General features: G+C 34.8%; 1 protein-coding gene across 1 annotated transcript in view; it reads right to left on the reverse strand.

Annotated features, from left to right (window-relative positions):
- The window catches only part of STT3B (STT3 oligosaccharyltransferase complex catalytic subunit B), a 110,134-nt gene that overhangs the window by 24,840 nt on the left and 63,836 nt on the right, over positions 1-21,458 (reverse strand). The window contains exons 4-5 of the mRNA XM_014840958.3: positions 11,749-11,814; positions 10,546-10,645 (exon numbers count right to left, since the gene is read on the reverse strand). Of these exons, the coding sequence (XP_014696444.2) occupies positions 10,546-10,645; positions 11,749-11,814 (166 nt within the window). The remainder of the gene's footprint in view (positions 1-10,545; positions 10,646-11,748; positions 11,815-21,458) is intronic.

Below are 21,458 nucleotides of genomic sequence, written 5' to 3' on the forward strand. Positions count from 1 at the left end.
TGATTCATTCAAATATTAACTTTATGTCTACTATGGTCAAGACACTCTAAAAATACAAAATCTTATTAAGATCAATCCCATCCTCTAAAAGTTAGATATCTAACTGGGAAAATCAAGGATTTACACAAATAACCACACTACAATGATGCAAGGACACGTGACATGGGTGGAAAAAAACCCTGGCTCTATAAAAACTTAAAGGCGGGAGAGATCGCCTCTTCTTGACACAAGCATTGAAGAGGCAGTTGACAACACCTGTACCATTCTCTAATGTTCTCAGAAGACTTCAACAACACAAACCCACAGCAATCATTCCCCACCAATTCTTCCTACAGACTCTCCGGGATACGTGACTAAACTACCATCCACATTTATTACAACTTTCTAACCACCCATGTTAACCTACTTTTCTTAGCCTTTTAAACCAGAATAAAGCTTTCCATCAAACTAGTGAGCTCTAAAAAAATGCACAACATCAATAATATTGTAAATCATTTATTACATCATGAAAATGTTACTACACTGCCATCCTGTGGAAGCACAGCTACTGGCATTCACTACTACAGATCATACTTCCAATGTGTTTGAAAAATTACCATTAGAAAGATATAATCAAAAGCTATTATTCTGTTTGTTTTAACCAAAGAAAATCTCTTAGATTCGGAACAAATAGTAACCTTCTAAACATAGCCTAAGTATTTTCTCACTCTTAAAGTATTTTATTTTTCTTTTATCCAAGGGTATGGGGTGGGACCAGTTTGACACAGAGAAGAAATAAACCACTGCCCTTGACTTAAGGTACACAAATAAGAAAAAAAAGCACTGAAAAGTCTTACTCAAGTTCCACTGAAATTTTAAGTCTTTAAGAAGTTTCTGCTGCAGTTCCCCGAGTAATCTTAAGCACCTTCACCCTGACAAAGCATGGCAACTTACGTTGACAGCACTCTATACTTTTAAATTACTGTTGTACTTCGTTTTACTTAAAGTTAGAAAAGGTTTTGTGAATATTCTATTCCCATTAACTTTGATCCACCATTAAATCACCTTAGCATTTCTAAATTGCTTTATCTCCTGGCTGATATTTAATGGAAAGGGTTATTAACAAAATATTCCTCTGTCACTCCCCTTCTCTTTCAACCAAAGTAGTATTAACCAAAAGAAAAACAGTAGTGAAATGTTTCAAAATCCAACCAATTTTGCATTATTACTAACAAACATGATTAAAGGCTTATGGCTTCTAAGATCGTTGAAGTCTGATTAATAAAGATACTTTACTAGCTAGTTACTGTGAACCTTGGTAAATAAGCAGGGTGAAGAATGGTAAGAAACTCACATGAATTAAAGCTTAAAAACAAAAATAAAAAATCGTGGATTTTGACAAGGAGAAGGAAATGTAACAAGTTAACAGATGCCCATGAGGAGAAAAATAATTTTTATTTTCCAAGGATGCTGCTCAGTGTAAAACACGTAGGGAATGAGTCACTGAAACCAATATTTTACAAGCGTGATTTGTAAAAGCAGCAAGAAATGCCTTGTTGAAAACACTTGAGTAGAGAGATACTTAATCACGACTTTTAAAAATAGCAAATATAGGGGGCTGGCCCCGTGGCCGAGTGGTTAAGTTCGCGCGCTCCGCTGCAGGCGGCCCAGTGTTTCGTTAGTTCGAATCCTGGGCGCGGACATGACACTGCTCTTCAGACCACGCTGAGGCAGCGTCCCACATGCCACAACTAGAAGAACCCACAACGAAGAATACACAACTATGTACCGGGGGGCTTTGGGGAGAAAAAGGAAAAAATAAAAAAAAAATCTTTAAAAAAAAAAAATAGCAAATATATTCTGTATTGATACCTAAAATGAAGTCAAGGATAGTATAGCAGAAAAAAAAAACAACAAAGAAATACATCTGGGTTTGAGTTTTAGTTCTATCACATAGAAGCAATTCATTTAAGTTTTGGCAAAAGTTAAGGAGATAACATCAAAGTATATGGTGTGCATGTGTTTAAAGACTGTATGAAGAACTTATGAAATATATACAATTTTTACATAACTTAAAAAGTATTAGATAATGCTCTTTGGCAGTTTTTGGAGCTAAATAGTTACTAAACCTACTATGTCAAGAAGCAGTAATAGACAAGTATCAGGAAGCTTAATTCATTCACAAACTAAGAGTAAAACAAGCAAAAAATAAAAAGGATTTAAACCACACAGAATCACAAATCATGTTACCACTAAAAAATTAATGGTTTAGATCCTTCTTAATATTTCTTTTTCTTAATGTCAGCTACTTCTGTTAAGTCAGCTTCTAAATTCATTTAACTAATTTAACGCCAAGTATCTGTTAACTTCTACTACATAGAAGCAAATATTCTAGACCATGAAGTAGACATAGTTCTCAATGAGAATAGATCCTTAAAGGAAATCTCACTCAGGTTTATTCTTCTAGGTAAGAGTACCAAATGATTTAATGTTTCTGTTTAGTCTATAGAACATGAAGATCCTTATTTCTATTCACTGAAAAAGCCTTTTTGATCAAGCTATTGCTTACTGCTAAATCATAGGTAAGACCCTTGTTCTAAATATCCTGGGTCTTAATACAAGAAGATAGTACAAGACTAGTCCTTTGCAAACCATTGAGTCATACTAACAATGCGGGTGGCAGAAGCAACAGCCTCTTCCCTTCAAGTGTGCGCTTGAGGTAAAAAATTTTTCCCCTAAAATACACACTGACAAAGTTGTAAAAGGAATTCTTAAGTACTATAAACCAGCCTAAGGAAAATTCCCTCTCCTTTTCGTCCAATAACTAGCTTCAATGCCTACTACAGGGTACTCAGCTGGAAAACTCACTTTGCGTAACTAATGTTGCAATTTTTAACTTTAAAATAAAAAGTTGGTACAAAAATGTGGGGGTAGGAGAGAAAATTATGGTAGTCTCTGTTTGCCTGTCATCTCTTGGTTCATGTACCCTGAAAGTACAATAAAGAAGAAGAAAAAAAACAATTAACTCAAGATAGTGCAGCACTGATAAATTGAACATTCTAGGTAGCATGGGAAAATCATGCTTTAGTGTTATATGGGTATATTCAATCCTTATAAAAATCTATTTTGTCTACAGGCTATAAGAGTAATCTCTTATTTTAGTAAAACTTTATCTGCCATAAATATAAAATTGTATAGCCCTTTATTGCTTTCAATATCTTAGATCTAAACTCTCAAAATGACTTTAATTACATACTGAATCCCTTCTAAGAGTTATTTTATAATTAACAAAAAGTTACTAATTAATAGGTTTTAAAGATGTTCTATTATCTACAACTGCATATCACCACAAAAGGCAAAGACACTACTTTGTACATTTCTACCCCATAAAATATCACTAGCAATTTTTTAAAAATACACGTCTATAGTAAGAAGCTTAACTCTTATGATGCTTTTTGAATTCTTACCTGATTTATAGATCTCATTTGAGAAAAAACTAATTGTAGGCTATATTTAGGTGTAATTTTTTTTTCACACTTGAGTTCTCATTTATTTATTGTGAAATGCAGGTAACTCTAATTTCTTGGGTAAATAACCCTGTAAAGCATTACAAGTTATGTGTAACACCAACAATGTTGCCTCTCTTCTATTTAATCAATTAACCCATGTGTGTATCTCAGTATGCTGTTGCTAGTCTTTGTTATTTCACAATACTCCTAACTCCTCTTTGCAGCATACACTTCCTAAGACCTTGAATGGGCCATGTTAATAAAGATTAAGTACTAGTATAGATAATAAAGAGCCAATGACATAAATAATATACAGTTTTACCTATTAAACTTCATGTGAACAAATGGGACTCATTTCTGATCTTAAGGCTACAAAATTAAAGCCTTTTCTGATGTTTTTCAAGGGACACTACCAAAACAAAGAATATAATACTATACATTTTAAAAAATTTGGTAGTCTTTCCTATTATATAGACAGGCATCAGATTTTATTTTCTAAAAAAGAATGCGTTTAGGAGCAGAGGTAGGAAAGCAGAAACTGATGGATGGCAGGTAAATATTAAAAGGGTAGGGATAATAGAAGATCAATAGATGGCATCTAAAATTGGGGAAAAAAAATCAAGCAATAGGAGTCTAAAGTTGTGATGCTGTGATTTATAAGAAGAAATATGCATTTGGTCTTCACCCACTGTTCCTGGCACAGAGCTCCTAAAACCCTTGGAATTTCTTAAGTGATGAGAATAATAAAGGAGTCTTTTGTTATGTTATTGAGGTGACTCTTGGATCTCACCTAAGGATGGGGGTTGCTTGCCAGGGGAACCAACTACATGATTAGTGTTGGAACTTTCAGCCCCATCCTCTGACCTCTGGAGAGGGAAGAGGGGCTGGAGATTGAGTTCAATCACCAATGGGCAATGACTTAATCAATCATGACTATATAATAAAGCCTCCATAAAACCCTAAAAGGATGGAGTTTGGAGAACTTCCAGGTTGAACATGTGGAGATCGAACATGTGGAGATTTGGGGAGAGGGCACGGAAGCTCCATGCCCTTTCCCCACACTTTGCTCAATGTATCTCCTCCATCTGGCTGTTAGTGAATTACACCCTTCTATGATAAACCAATAATACACTAAGTAAAATGTTTCTCTGAGTTCCGTGAGCTACTGTAGCAAATTAATTGAACCCAAGGAGGGGGTTGTGGGAACCTCTGATTTACAGCCATTTGGTCAGGAGCACAGGTGGCAACCTGGACGTGCGAATGGCATCTGAAGTGGAGGGTAGTCTTTGTGGGACTGAGCCCTTAACCTTTGGCATCTGATGCTATCTACAGGCAGATGGTGTCAGAACTGAGTTGAATGGTAGGACACCCAGCTGGTGTCAGAGAATTGTTTGGTGGTGTGGAAAAACCTCCCCAACAAGTTTGGAACTGGTAACCAGAACACTTTAAAAGTGTATTAGTGGTAAAAACCAGAAGAAATAATTGAAGGAACTGAAAGTGGTTGTCTCTGGAGATGAGAATTTAGGGAGTGAGCCAGCTAAGGAAAAGGTGGAGACAGGAGCTGCTGATTTTGCTTATAAACCTTGTAGTAAAATTTCACTTTTCCAATTATATACATTTATTGTCTTAAATTTTAAAATTATAAATAAAAGCACATTACTCTATTAGGAGTTTTGTTTTAGTTGCTATTTTGTACTTTATATAACACATCAGTGTTATTTCTCCACTATATTTCTCATAATCAAAAAACAGCTGTAATAAAAGTTTATTTTCAGTTGAAAAAAAAAGAACAATGTTTAGACTCATTTTGGGGTTTTACTTCTCAGTCTTTATAATCACCTCTCTCAGTCCTCTGGAACTCTTTCTTCTTGTCGGCTATTCCTTCATAATTTTAACGTCAACAAGAGGCAAACACTTAAATAGTACTTTGTGTTAGCCCTGTTAGCCCCATATATTAACTCATTTATCCTTCAAACTCTGCGAGGTAGGAATTATTATTATCTCCATTTGACCCATGAAGACATTAAAGCATAAAGAAATTAAGTCATTTGCCCAAAGTTGTACCACCAGTTAAGTGAGAAGGCCAGAAATGGAATGCTGCTCATTTGGCTCCGCAGCGTGTACTCTTACCCTCTATGTTATGGCACCTCTCATTTATGGTTATATCATCACAAATCCTCTGTAAATTTGTTTCTGTATTATTTTCTCCTCTCAGGATCAAGATCTATCTCCAAAACTTTCAGAAGGACAAGGTTAGTTGGAATGCCTAACAAGACCTCCTTCAAACTCAGGCAAAACTGATTTTCACAAACTTCTTCCCATTTCCATTTTGTTTACATGCTATAACACATTGCAATAATGAATTACATTGTACAATATATTAAGTTCCTTAGAGGAAGGTCATCTTTTAATCATCTGTGTCTCCTAATGTCTAGTACAAAACTTAGTATCTATTAAACACTTAATTCTCTAGTGAACCAATTTGCTTCACTTTCCACAAAAATAATATGGTAGAATTAGACAAAATAAATTCTAGCGCTTGCAGCTTTTGTATGCTCAAATTTTTACATACAATTTTTATTTTAAGTTTGTTGTTGTCTAAGTTAATCTAGCATTAGATATGTTCTGTTTAAAGCTGCCAAGTATAAAATATGACTCCTAAAAGTTTATGGCTTTACTTTTAATTCACTCAATAGTAGGATTGTCTTTTTTCACATTCTGTACAATCCTAGAATAATTTGTATAAAACTAAAGTATGTGGTGTGTCTACAACACTTTACTCTTTCAAAGATGGTTCCCAGCAAATATTACCATAAAAATACATTTTAGATATAACATGAAAAGTTATTGTTACTCTCCTAACTCAAATTAACTCACTAAAGAAAACACAGACAATACCACAAACAAACTGCTTCAAGGACATTTAAAAATCATTTATCAACACTAGAAACTAATTTCTTCCTTCTTCTTAAATTATTTTTCTAATTTAGTCTGAGACCCTTTTAAACATAAGAGGTAAAAGTCATATTTCTGTAAATGAAAAAGTCTCATTTATTATGAATTTAATAATGTCCATTGTAGAAAATTTGGAAAGCAGAGAAAAGCATGAAGAAAAAAAAGTCATTAGTAATTCTTGCTGTCCTCTTTTTATTACCATTTTCCCAAATCATCAAATATTAAAAAGATTATGTTTAATGGCATCATAATATTTCATGATATGACAACACTACAATTTAAGTTTATAAATTATAATTTCTCTATTGGACATTTATGCTATTTTCACAATTACAAGTTATACCACAGAGAACATCCCTAAACATGTCTTCATATCTTTAATAATTTCCTTATGACATAAAGTATGATAAACTTTTATCAAATTAGAAAGGTTAAATCATTTTATATCCCATCAGTGATATGTGATACCTGTAAACCAGTCTTTCTATAAATGCAAAATAACATTTAGGTGTTCTTTCTTCTTGTTAAATATCAAAATCCTATTTGTAACAATTTTAAGCAGTTCACTGCCCAATATAGTGAAATTTAACAAGTCCAAAATTTATTTCCACAAAATCATTTAACTTTATACAATTCTTCCCACCCAAATTTCATCGAGGGGCTTTTCTTACCTCCTTACATCTCAGCTTTTCTTATACTCTGCCCTCCCCTCCCATGCTACTCCTACCCTATACATCCACATTACCTTCCATGTGCCTCCTTTTCCACAGGTGAACAAACTTTGACAGTTTTGGCTGGCTTATCAACTGATTCTAAGGACGTGTGCAAAAAATTTACTCAAAGGGAAAACAATTTTTCATAATTATTTCAAATGATTCATTTTTACTTAATTTAATTTGATACTTAGAACCCAAACTTTTGGTTTATATGATTATGAGTTTGCCATTTATCAATCCTTATTTCTTTAAGTATTTCTGCTCACAAGGGAGAACTACAGACAAAGGATGTTATGTGCTAAAATCAGAGGACAAACTGTATATACAAACACTTTATAATGCTTCTATATTTTTCAGGACCATCAACTTAGGTTAAACCTAACTTAAATACTGATACATTTGGGATGAAGAAGAGAAACAACTGTTTTATAACACCACTTTCCATCCATTTAAAAGTCAACTCTATGAAAGAACATAAAAATCACCCCAAAATACCCTTAGTTACATGAGTGGAGTAAAAGAGAAAAGAAACAGCAAACGTAGGCTAGAGAATTTCAACACTATGAAATTATCTGAGACATTTACTAATCTAATTTCATACACATATATAACATCCCTAAACCATTTTATTTTTCTTTCCTCTAAAAAGAAGAAACATTCTCAAGAGCCAGCCAAAGCAGTATTAATTGCATGCTTCTCTAAAGTGACCAGAGAAATCCTATTCACAATCTTTTTCTTTTCTCAATTCTCATCCTACTAGATCTTAGTCTTAACACTCAAGGGGAGTTGGACACTGCTCATGTTTTAAACTTTTGTGTAGAAAATACTTCCTTTTGACCTATTTAATAACACATTTATCTGGGTACTTCTGACTTCTGCTTGGCTCTCTTCTTTCTTGTCCTGATTCATGGGCATTTCACAAGTCTATCCCTCAATCTTCTCCCCACTCTATTCCTCTGGTCATTAAATTTTCAGGACCCCAAATCTTTTTAATTAAACAACCTTTTAGTTCCTCCTTGATAACAACTTAACAAGATTTTTCCTTATATATTTCCAAAACAAAAAGCAGAGAATTATAGTTTAATCTATCATTCCCTTTCTGGATCCCAATGACTGTTTATAGTGTTTTCAGGGTAGGGAGATATCATAGGTTGATGTATTTCAACAATATAGTATTTATTTATATGGTAGGCACACAGTTGTAGTGACTTTTTAGCATCAGGGGCTGTGGAGCCAAAAAACATCCTAAGTTCAGGCTTCAGCTCTACTGCTAGCTACATGATTTTGAACAAATTATTATGTCTTCTCGTTTCCTCATCTGTAAAATAAGGATAGTAACAGTACATATCCTCACAGTGTGGTGATGAAGACTAAATGAGCTAAATACATGTAGAGAACATGTAGGATAGTTTGTGGTGTATAATAAGAATTTGATATATATTAATTATTTCAATGGCGATTGTTATAATGTATGCTGAAATGGCTATAAATGTAACTAACATACTATGAATTTACTGTTTTTTGTTTTAAATTGATATAAATCATACTCTATAAAAGTCACCCTTTTAAAATGTACCATTGAGTGATTTTTATTATATTTACAAAGTTGTATAACTATCACCACTAATCCAAGTACGTAATTCCAGAACATTTCCTCACCCCAAAAAGAAATCCCATACCCATTAGCAGTCACTCCTCCATTTCCCAAGCTCCTAGCAAGAACTAAATCTACTTTCTGTCTCTATGGATTTGCCTATTCTGGACATTTCATACAAAAAGAATCTTACAATATATGGCCTTTTGTGTTTGGCTTAACTTAGCATAATGTTTTCAAGGCTCATGATGTAGCATGTACCAGTACTTCATTTCTTTTTATGGCTAAAAAAGATTGCATTTTACAGATACACCATACTTTACTTATCCATTCATCAGCTGATGGACATTTGGATTGTGTTCACTTTTTGGCTATTATGAATAACGAATGCTGCTATGAACATTACAAGTTTTTGTGTGAATATATATTTTCAGTTTTCTTGGGTACATTTAGGAGTGGAATTGCTAGGTCATATGGTAACTCTGTGATCTAAGCTTTTGAGGAACTGACAAACTTTTTTGTTTTTTTGAGGAAGAGTAACTGAGCTAACATCCACCAGCAATCCTCCTGTTTTGCTGAGGAAGGCTGGCCCTGAGCTAACATCTCTGCCCATCTTCCTCTATTTTATATGTGGGACACCTGCCACAGCATGTCTTGATAAGAGGTGCATAGGTCCGTGCCTGGGATCTGAACCAGCTACCCTGAGCCACCAAACCAGAGTGTGCAAATTTAACTGCTGTGCCACTGGGCTGGCCCCTACTATGTTTTTTAATCAGGTAAATAGCTTTACCTTTGTGTTACTGTTTTCCAACAAATTATTATAATAGAATTTTATTATTTTACTAAGACACTGGTTTCAGATCATAACTTCTCTCTGATTAATTTAACCCATAAAACTTCTGTCTCAAGGAAAATGAGCTCTAAGATTTGAGACACACCATCTTTCACTAGGCATCTTATTCAAAAGATGTGTTTTAAAACCTGTAGAGAAAATAAAAATTTTTGTAGAGAAAAGACGCAGTCTATGCTATAGTCTGAATGTTTGTGTCGCCCGAAAATTCTTCCGTTGAAAACCTAGTGTCCAAGGTGATGGTATTAGGAGGTGGCTTTGGGAAGTGAACGGTCACAAGGGCTCCAGGGATTGATACCTTTTTAAAAGAAGTCCCAGAGAGCTAACTCATCTCTTCCACCATGTGAGGACAAAGCAAGAAGGTACCAGCTATGAACCAAGAAAAGAGCCCTCACAAGAACATGACTATTTTCGTGCCTTGATCTTGGACTCTGGATCCAGCCTCCAGAACTGTAAGAAATAAATTTCTGTTGTTTATAAGCTACCTAGTCTATGTTACTTTGTTATAGTAGCCTGAACGGATTAAGACAGTCTGTTGTATGTTGTATAGAAAGGGCTTTCAAAAGTTTTTATTATAAACTGTTTACTTTGAGAATGCTCAATCTGTTACAGTGAATAAGCTGAATTTGAATAATATGTATACATGAATGATTTTTATGATGGAAACACTCATTCACCCAAAATTTTAAAAAATGGCCAACAAACATTAAATCTAGATGAATTTCTATAAAAACAAAAAAACTCATGAAGGAGAAGTTGGCAACAATGCACTTAGGCAAAAATGCCTGACTCTCCTTATTAATACAAAAAGCAAAATAAATATAAAATTATTTTTACCTTCGCATGGGTAACACCGGCCAAACAGAAATGTCTGTTCAATGAAAAGAATGTATATGAAACACCCCTTAGAAGCAGACAGATTTCAAGAGTCAAATGACTTACCTATGTAGACTCTCTTGCTGTATCTCTGCATCAGTAACAACACAAATACGTGCAGTGGAATAAGGTTGATAATAAACACATAACCACCCCAAGCAGAAACCTATGGGTGAAGAAATGCTAAGTCAAATAATTTACATGTTTGCTCTTTAAAATAGTTAAGTTTTATTTGTCATGACAATCTAAATATATAATCAGCAAATAACACTAGCAATTTTAAGAGCTTAAAAGTGGATTTATATAACCTACAAATAACCTATTTCTCCTTATATTGATTGACAATTAAAATAACACAATCTCATAAATCCAGTACGCTTTTTTACATTCACCGGAGAAATGGTGAAATTAAATTCAACTTAATAAGAATGTTGAGAACATTATAAGAATATCAGAACACTACTAAATTAGCAGTAAAAAGACTGTCACGGAGATAAGGATTTTGGGATACAGGTCATGAGTTTTTAAAAGAAAAAAGCTTTTACTTTCCCCATTTCTGATGATCAATACACTACAAGAAACGTTACTGAGAATAAGAACAGTGAATGTTAACATCAGTCAACAACCCAAACAAAAGGAATATTCAAATGATCTGGATATACTTTGAGATCCTCAAAACAAAAGGTGCTACCTTAGGAATAAATTGCTTCTTCCTAATGGATTACAAATCAAGATCCCATTTTAATGTTTAGCCTGTATGACAAAGTTAGAATAATCCAATTTAATCAGAATAATTGAGTATGTTCTGGTGTAAACTAATAAAGACTCTAAAGATAATATATTCTAAAGATACTATATATGCTATAGTGTGGAAAAGAAAGACAGAAGAATGAAGAGGTAATACTGAACCCTAATCTTAAGTAATCTGTTGAAAAAATTATGTAGGTAGTTTAGAGGTTAACCTAGAGGATATGACTACTATTTAGGCAAAGTATACTTGAAAAGAAAAATTGCTTCATTTGCTGCAAATATTGCATTTGAGGGACTGAGAATTAGCCTTCCCCACTAAAGATAAAGTCCATACCCCAGGGATGGGGGTAAGAGGATGGCAGTAATGAAAGACTATATACACTAAACAAAATTAAGATCCTAGAGATTTCAGTAGAAAGGAAGCAGAGAACTAGCCCTAGATGAGAAGAGAACGATGAAGAGGAGTGGGTCTGTCGAAGACTTGTCAGATTTCATGTAGTTTCAAATGTGAAATCTTACCATATAGAAATACGATAAGCAGCAGCACATTGTCCAAAAAACTGACCCAGTTTTTACAGATTTTACCTAAAAAACAAAACAAAAACAAAAAAACAAGCAACTGATATAATAAAAATGTTTATAAATGCTCCTGCTGAATAAAAAAAGTTAGTTCAGTAAACTGGTACTACAAAAAGCCAAGTTTATAAAAAAAGAAAAGTACTGAGTTTATTCAGATACACTTAATATATGCATTTATAACACCTGGCAGTAGTTAGACATTTTAGGAATAGCTTTTATTTTTTTAATTATGTAGTTTTCAATAAAAAGAATCATCTTAAAAGGAACAAATTATTTTTCCATTTGTTATATTTTCTATCTTAAAATGATTAATATCAACAAACTGAGATTTTAACTAAAGAATAAATTTGTTCAGTAAATCTACATTTTCATATGCTTGGTTTGCTTAGACATAACATTACCTTAATCCACGATTTTTCATCATTTGAATATGTGATCATCTCTATCTCCCACATAATTCTAATTATAAACATCCATTTTTGAAAACTGTTCATCATCTACAAATTTTCAGATACCATAATCAATATGTTTAAGCAATTTATATTCCTAAAATAATTTCTAGAAGGCCTAACATCAGTAAAATTTTCAATTACTCTGAACTGGAAAGACAACTTGCAATAAATAAGGATCCAAAAGTTGACAAATCTCTGTCTTAAAAGAACCTAATCAAATAAATAATTCCCAGATAAGAGTTTATATGGTCATCTGAAAAAGAAAAATATATTAGCAATTTCAGAAAACTGAATTTTAAGTTTCAGAAACGAAGCTCTAAATACTTGTGCCAAGAGCAAAGGGTCATCTTTAAGATGAATCAAGTGAGTATCCTAAAGAAATGAAAGACATAAGTCCCATTACAAGAAATTCTGTATTAAAAGAGTTACCTCCATGTCCTGATAGGAAGTTCAAATTTAACAGTATTCTATATAGCTGAAAGGAATTCTTTACTTTTAAAATGGGCCTCTACTGGTACATTAAAACAAACTATAGGTGACATCCAATCTTTGGAGGAGTTGTAAAAACAAAACATAACAAAACAAAAAAAACAGTGGAAGGAAGGGAGGGAAAGAGGAAGGAAAGAGAAATATTCCTAGTTTATAGCACTTAAAGATGTATCAGGCTGACTTTTATCAGACTAGTGAAAACTGCTTTGAATTCAACATCATAGCATATGTGTGAGACAAAATTCACTTCCCTTTCCCCTAAAACCATCTTGATTTTGAACAGAAGGGCTAAGGTTTACCTTTGACTGGGTAAAATAACAAGGTGGGTCCTATGCTAAAATGTGAACAGGGAAGGGAGTATATGAAAATACTGAAAATTTTTAAAGTGAGAAAAATTTCCATAGCAGATTAGAGATTATTCCTCTAATATCCAATCTCCAGAGAGATTGAAGAAGTGAGCTGGAACCAAGTGGTGCTGCCAAAATCATACAGAGATCAAAAGACAGAGAGATCAAAAGATAATTTTTAGAAAGGGGAGTGGGTCCTAAGGAAATGGAAAAGAAAAGAATGTCAGAAAGGCAATCTAATTCTAAGTGAGGGGACTAGAAGACAGAATGTTCTCAGAGAATAAGCTGGATTAGAAACAAAACGGAATCCCAAGGACAGGGGCACAGAAGGCTACAGTAGGTGGAGCAATAGAGCAAATAAGAAATCATTCAACCAAGAGATTGAGAATACAAACGACAGGCTGTCCAGCAAACTGGAGGTAGAGAAGAAAAATGCTGGCAGGGAAAGCTTACAATGACCATTCAGCTATATTTGTGTCAGTTATCATTTTATTGCCTCTTAGCTCCAAATGCACCCTTCAATATATGTTCTGTGATAAGAGAATTCCTTTAAGTATTTCTCCTTCAAAGTAGTATGATATTAAGTTTTCTCAGCAGAGGGTGCTGGAGGAACACTGCAGAAGAGGCTCCCCAATCATTTCAGGTGTAGGCTGGGGTTGGTGGTATGGGTGTGAGGACATATGGTGGGGCTAACCTCAGCCATGGGCCCGGAACACAGTCCTTCCGTGACTTTGTAGCCTTGATCTAGTAATGACCTTTCTGCAGTCCTCTTGACATAGTAACTAGAAGCCCCATACACACTCAGAAAGCCTCCTGCGGCCCAGTGTTTCGTTGATTTGAATCCTGGGTGTGGACATGGCACTGCTCATCAAACCATGCTGAGGCGGCGTCCCACGTGCGACAACTAGAAGAACCCACAATGAAGAATATACAACTATGTACTGGGGGGCTTTGGGGAGGGGGAAAAAAAAAAAGAAAGCCTCCTGTCCCCTGCTGTTACCCAGACTCCCACTGCACACCATGCTACAGGTCACCAGCAACCCACCCCGAACACACCTACACTCCAGAGGGTAGTCTATTGCTTGTCTGGCAGCTCCAAACCAGCTCTAGCCTCGCCAAACCATCAAACTTCTCTGCTGCTGGTGGGTTGAACCACACCCTCTCCAAAGAGATCTGAATCCTTTCCAAGTTTGTCCTTCCTTGGGTACTCTCCATCAGCCCTACAGTATCATACAGAGGTTCCTTCTATCTTAGTCACTCTTCTGTCATAGTAAAATTCCCCTTATTTAACCTACTGTGATTGATTGGACCCAGACTGCTACAATCTATTACAAAAAAAAATCAATATATATTTATAACCACTAAATACAGTTCATACCCTGAAATTTCCTCAGACTCTAAATTAGGCAACTGTATGGCCTGAGAATGAGAAAAGAATATATATTGTGAATCAAACATATTCCTCAGTATTTAATAATATACAAAAAATTTTGCTAGCCTATGTTGGACACAAGTTATAATTCAGTCCTGCTCCAACTGGAGAGATAAGACACAAAAGCGAGAACTATAGTCAAAGCACAATATGACAGAGACCACATGGTGAATATAGACAATGAGTGCCAAAAGGTCCTTATAAATCCTGAATGCCCTTGGTAACAGAAATACAAATTAAGAGGCTGGTATAATAGACTAAGTGAGTGTTGAGGTCCAAATTTATAGCAGGACTATAGATAGAAAGGAGACGTTATGTTCAAGGCCCAAATCACTATTTTTTGGTGAGCTACTGGAACTAGAGAGAAATAGAGAAAAAGAAACTGAGGAGAACTTCTAGTTTCCTAGCTTGAGGTACTAGCCATCAGTGGGGAGGAGAAAGGCCAACAGGTGGTGAGTGTGGATGGGTGGTTTTTGAACTCAAGTCTTTGACATGATGATATTGCAATGCTTAAATTAGAATTCTTCAACAACGAAAGAACTAGAATCAACAAGAGAAAGAATGCCGGGGAATTCTCAAATATTTGGAAATCAAACAACACACTTCCAAAGACTCATGGGTCAAAGAAGAAATCATGAATTAGAAAAAATCTTTACACGACAATGAAAACATATCAAAATATATAAAATACAGCTAAAGCAATGATTATAGTATAGCATTAAATCTCATTAGAAAAGTAGAAATTGCTAAAATAACTTAAGCTTCAACCTCAAGAAGCTAGAAAAGAGCAAACCAAATACAAAGTAGAAGAAAATAATAAAGATCAAGAAATCAGGGGTGGCCCCATGGCCGAGTGGTTAAGTTCACATGCTCCGCTGCAGGGGCCCCAGGGTTTTGCCAGTTTGGATCCTGGGTGTGGACATGGCACCGCTTGTCAGGCCACATTGAGGCAGCATCCCACACGCCACAACTAGAAGGACCTGCAATTAAGATATACAACTATGTACTGGGGGATCTGGGGAGATAAAGCAGAAAAAAAAAAAAAAAGAAATCAATGAAATAGAAAACAAATATAGAGAAAAATCAATGAAAGAAAAATTGGATAAACTTTAGCTAGACTGACCAAGAAAAAAGAGAAGATGCAAATGACCAATATTAGGAATAAGAAAGGTGACATCACTACAGATGTACAGAAATTAAAAGAATTAGAAGAGAGTATTATAAACAATTTGTGCCACCAATTTAGATCATTTAGATGAAATGGAAAAATTTCAGAAAAGATGTACTTTACCCAACCACTCATGAAGAAACAAAATCAGAGGAGAACTATGTCAATAAAAATTGAATTAGTAATTAAAAATCTTCCCAGGGTACTGGTGAAAAGTACCCAACAGTTAAGGGAGAAACAATGCCAATCTTTTCAGAAAACAGAGGAGGAGGAAGAAACACTCTCCTAGCTTATTTTAGGAGCCTGGTATAACCCTGATACCATACCTAGACAAAGACACCACAAGAAAAGAAAACTATAGGTCAATAACCTTCAGGGATATAGATGCAAAAATTCTTAACAAAATATAAGCAATACAAACCAGCAATGTATAAAGAACAGATTATACACCATGAACACATAGAACTTATTCCATGAATTCAAAGCTGTTTTAACATCTGAAAATAAATTAATGTAGTGGTTCCCAACTGAGGGTGATTTTGCACCCCAAAGGGACATTTGGCAATGCCTGGAGACATTTTCGGTTGTCACAACTGGGGAATAGGGAAAGTGTTCTCCTAGCATCTAGTGTATAGAAGCAAGGGATGCTGCTAAAACATTTTACAATACACAAAACATCACCCACAACAAGGAATTGCCTGGCCCAAAATGTCAACAGTACCTAGGTAGAGAAAGTCTGAATTAATGTAATAAAGGACAAAACCATATGATCATCTCAATAGACACAAAAAGAGCATTTGACAAAATCTACTACACATTCTGAAAACAGAAAACTTCCTTAAGCTATGATAAAGGGCATCTACAAAAACCCTACAACTAACTTGCTTTCCCCTTAAGATCAGGAAGGAAAGGATGTCCATTCTCATTGCTTCTACTGAATACTGTTAGAGGTTCTAGCCAGTGCAATCAGGCAAGAAAAAAATTTAAAAGTATACAGATTGCAAAGGAAGAAGCAAATCTGTTTATTTTCAGATAACATGATCTTGTAAAATGCCAAGGAATCTTAAAAAAAAAAATTTAACATGCAAGTTCAGCAAGGTCACAGAATACATGATCAATACATAAAAATCTATGGGGGCCAGCCCCATGGCTGAGTGGTTAAGTTCGTGCGCTCTGCTTCAGAGGCCCAGGATTTTGCCAGTTCGAATCCTGGGCATGGACACGGCACTGCTCATCAAGCCATGCTAAGGTGGCATCCCACATGCCACAACTAGAAGGACCCATAACTAAAAATACACAACTACGTACCAGGGGGCTTTGGGGAGAAAAAGGAAAAATAAAATCTTAAAAAAAACACCAATCTACAGTACTTCCCAACTGTAAAATGTACTATGAAGCTACATTAATCAAGACAGTGTGCCAATGGTGTAAGAATAGACATATAGATCAATGGACCAGAAGACAGTCGTCCAGAAATAAACCCGTAACTTACGGTCAATTAATTTTCAACAGAGATATCAATTCAGCAGGAAAGGATTGTCTTTTCTACAAATAATGCCTGAACAACAACTGAATACCCATGTGTCCAAAAAAGGGGAGTGGGAGGCTTAGACCCTTACCTCATATCATATTAAAAAATCCACTCTAAATGGATCATAGACAAATGTAATAGCTAAATTATAAAACTTCATGAGTAAAACAGATAGGAGAACATATTTGTGGCCTTAAGTTAGGTAACAGTTTCTTAGATATGACACCAAAAGTACAATCCATAAAAGGAAAAAAAATAACAAATCAGACTTCATCAAAATTTTAAACTTTTGTTCTTCAAAGGATTATTAAGAAATTGAAAAGAGAAGCCAGACTGGGAGAAAATATATGCAAAACACATATCCAACAAAGGACCTATATCCAGAACAAATAAAGGAAATCTTACTACTCCATTACAAGACAGACCACTTTCCCTCCTAAAAATGAATTAAAGATTTTAGTAAATATTCACCAAAGAAGAGAATATGAATGGCCAATAAGCTCATGAAAAAAGATGTTCAACATCATTAGTGATTAGGGAAATGCAAATTAAAATCACAATGAGATATTACTAGACTATCCCCCTAGAATGGCTTTAATCAGAAACTTATGAAACCAATGTTTTCAAGAGTGTGGAAAAACTGGAACCCTCATATAATGCTGGTTAGAATGAAAAATTTGGAAACAAACTTTCGGAAAACAGTTTGATAGCTTTTTAAGGAGTTATACCAAATCCACAACCCAGCAATTCTATTCCTGGCTATTTACTACCTAGAAAAAATGAAAACATATGTCCACGCAAACACCTGTACCTAATATTCATAGCAGCATTACTCATAATAACCAAAATCTGGAAATCCAAATGTCTACCAACTGATACACAGTTAAACAAAATGTGGTATATATCCACACAGTGGAATCTTACTCAACAATAAAAAGAAGTAAACTACTGACACAGGCCACAACATGAATAAACCACTAAAACATGGTAAGCAAAAGAAGATAAACACAAAAGAATATATATTATATGATGTTATTTACATGAAATTTCTAGAAATAGAAAGCATATGAGTGGTTGCCTGGGTCTAGAGATGGGTAGACAAGAAGTGGGGCTTGACTGCAAACAGAAGCGAAAGAACTTTTGGGAGCGATGGAAATGATCTAAAATTGAATTGCCATGATGGTTACAGAAATTTACAAATTTACTAAAACTCATAAAACTTAAAATAGGTGAATTCTATCGTACATAAATTATACCTAAGTAAAGCTGTTTTAAAAAGAAAAAAGAGGAAAACCAAAAAATAAAAAAAAGATTAACCTGTCAGGAAGGCAACTCCTTTCTAAGAGATCCTACAAAATGGGATGGCTTGCTAGAAAAGGGAAAGGTAAAGACAAGCATCTTTAGAATTAACCAGCTGCCAGGCAGGGTAGAGAGATCTCTTGCCTTCTTCTTTACTCAAGCAAAGATACATTAAATAAAACAGGCAGGATACAGAATTGTACTTAGCAAACAATTACCAACTATGCATAGGAGGAAATAGTAACATGTGTGGGAAAATGAATACAGATAGAAAATATATCAAAATGTCTAGTTAAAGGTGCTAGAACTACGAGTAATTTTTCTGTATTTACTCAATTTTCTGTAATTTAATTCTAATTTTGTTTTTTAAAGATTTTATTTTTTTCCTTTTTCTTCCCAAAGCCCCCCGGTACACAGTTGTATATTCTTCGTTGTGGGTCCTTCTAGTTGTGGCATGTGGGATGCTGCCTCAGCGTGTCTGATGAGCAGTGCCACGTCCGCGCCCAGGATTCGAACCAACGAAACACTGGGCCGCCTGCAGCGGAGCGCGTGAACTTAACCACTCGGCCACAGGGCCAGGCCCTAATTATAATATTTTTGCAACAAAAATTAGTAAGCATGATCAAAGACCCAATAAAAGTTTTAGAACAAAAAAGTCCTATAGGCTGGCAGTTAGAAAATGCTAGTTTAGATTTTACCTAGTGGGCAACAAAAAGAATCTTAAAAGGTGAGCCTTAATTTCACTTTCATTATAACCTTTCTTCAAAGCAAGAATAAGCTGGTACCTATCCACAAAAAACACTGGACAGATCAAACTTGGTATGGCCATCAGTCACACCTGTGTATCTCACAAGCCTTTTTGCTCCAGCTTTGTAATCGTCCTTAATTTGGTTATATTTGTTTAGTAGCTTACTACTGCTTAATGAGTACAAAGCACAGAAGGTTTACTACTACCTAATTAATAGGACAAAGGAAAAGTTTAGTTTAGCTCAGATCTTCCTATTCTGAGGGAATATGGTAAAGGCCTGGGTAGGAAAGATGACACTTGTTCTGACAGAATTAAAATCATTTCTTTCTCCTTTGCTAAGTTTGTCCCTAAACTTAACCTAAAGGTAGAATTAGTTACAATGGAGTTATATGATGTTTGAACAATGGGTCAAACCATACACAAAAAAAGCATAGCAAATTAGAATTGAAACTTTAAACCCTAAAATAGATAATCTGAATAGGCCATTTTTATCAAAGAAATTGAATCAATAATTAATAACTTCCAAAACAGAAAACACCAGGCCCAGATGGTTTCACTGGTGAATTCTGCCAAACATTCAAATTCTCAACAAAATAGTAGCAAACTGAATCCAATAATGAATACAAAGACTTACACACCACGACTAGGTGGAATATAACCAGGTATTCAAGGGTGGTTCAACATTTGAAAAACAATGTAATCCAACACATCAAAAAGTTAAAGGAAAAAGATCATACAATTTTATCAATAGATGCAGAAAAAGCATTTGAGAAAATCCAACACTCCGTCAAGATAAAATCTCTAAGTAAAGCAGCAACAGAGGGGAACTACCTCAACTTGATAAAGAATACCTACAAAAAATTTACAGCTAACATCATACTTAACGGTGAGAAAATAAAGCTTTCCCACTAAGATCAGGAACAAGGCAAGGATGTCCCCTCTCAATACTCCTTTTCAACATTGAACTGGAAGTACTAGCTGATGCAATAATAAAAGAAAAAGAAACAGTATACGGATTGGGAAGAGAAGGTTGTTTTTGTTTGCAGATGACGTGACAGTCTATGTAGAAAATCCCAAAGAATTAAAAAAAAAAACTACTGGAACTAATGGCTGATAATAAGCAATGCTGTAGGATACAAAATTCAACTGAGTCCCTATATACTAGCAAAAAACAATTGGAATTTAAAATAAAATATACAGTACCATTTAGAACACAATGCCTATTACCACAGCAATACATACATACATAGGTATAAATCTAACAGAGTATGTATAGAATTCATATGTGGAAAACTACCAAACTCTGCTAAAAGAAATAAAAAAAAAAGCTGAATAAACGGAGAGACAGTCCATGTTTATGACAAGAAGACTAAATATTGTTAAGATGTCAGTTCTTCCCAACTTGAAAAAAAAATCTATAGGAGGCAATCTGATAAGCACTGTTCCAAGTACTATCTCATCTGCATTAGCTTTGTTTTTGGTGAACAGTAACAACAGAAGTAACAACAAACATGTTCTCATCACCTTCTGTGTTCCCACAATGTTCTATAACTTTATATAAATTTATTTTATTTACATATATATTTATGTAAATATATAAACTTGTTTATATCATATGAGGTAGGTACTATTATTACTTCCATTTTACAGTTGACGAAATAGACATAGAGTGGTTTAAACAACCCACAAGGACAGAGCTGGAATTCAAAGAGGAAAACAAACCATGGCAGTTTGGCTCCAAAGACTGTACTCTTAACCACTCGATTCTGACGAAAAAAGGTAGAATCTCTATAGAACATGAATCCAAAAGCGTATTTAAAAATGTCCATCGACAGTGCTTTGAAAATAATGCTGCGACCCAGAGTACTTAATCTTTTTTTTTTTTTTTTTTGAGGAAGATTAGCCCTGAGCTAACTGCTACCGATCCTCCTCTTTTTGCCAAGGAAAGACTGGCCCTGAGCTAACATCCGTGCCCATCTTCCTCTGCTTTATATATGCGATGCCTACCACTGCCTGGCTTTTGCCAAGCGATGCCATGTCCACACCTGGGATCCGAACTGGTGAACCCTGGGTTGCTGGGAGGCAGAACGTGCAAACTTAACTGCTGTGCCACCGGGCCGGCCCCATACTTAATCTTTTAAATTTTAAAAATATGTATCTTTTAAAAGAGGTTAAACAGTTGGT

Source organism: Equus asinus, chromosome 21, assembly GCF_041296235.1.
Source record: "Equus asinus isolate D_3611 breed Donkey chromosome 21, EquAss-T2T_v2, whole genome shotgun sequence".
Lineage (NCBI taxonomy): Eukaryota > Metazoa > Chordata > Mammalia > Perissodactyla > Equidae > Equus > Equus asinus.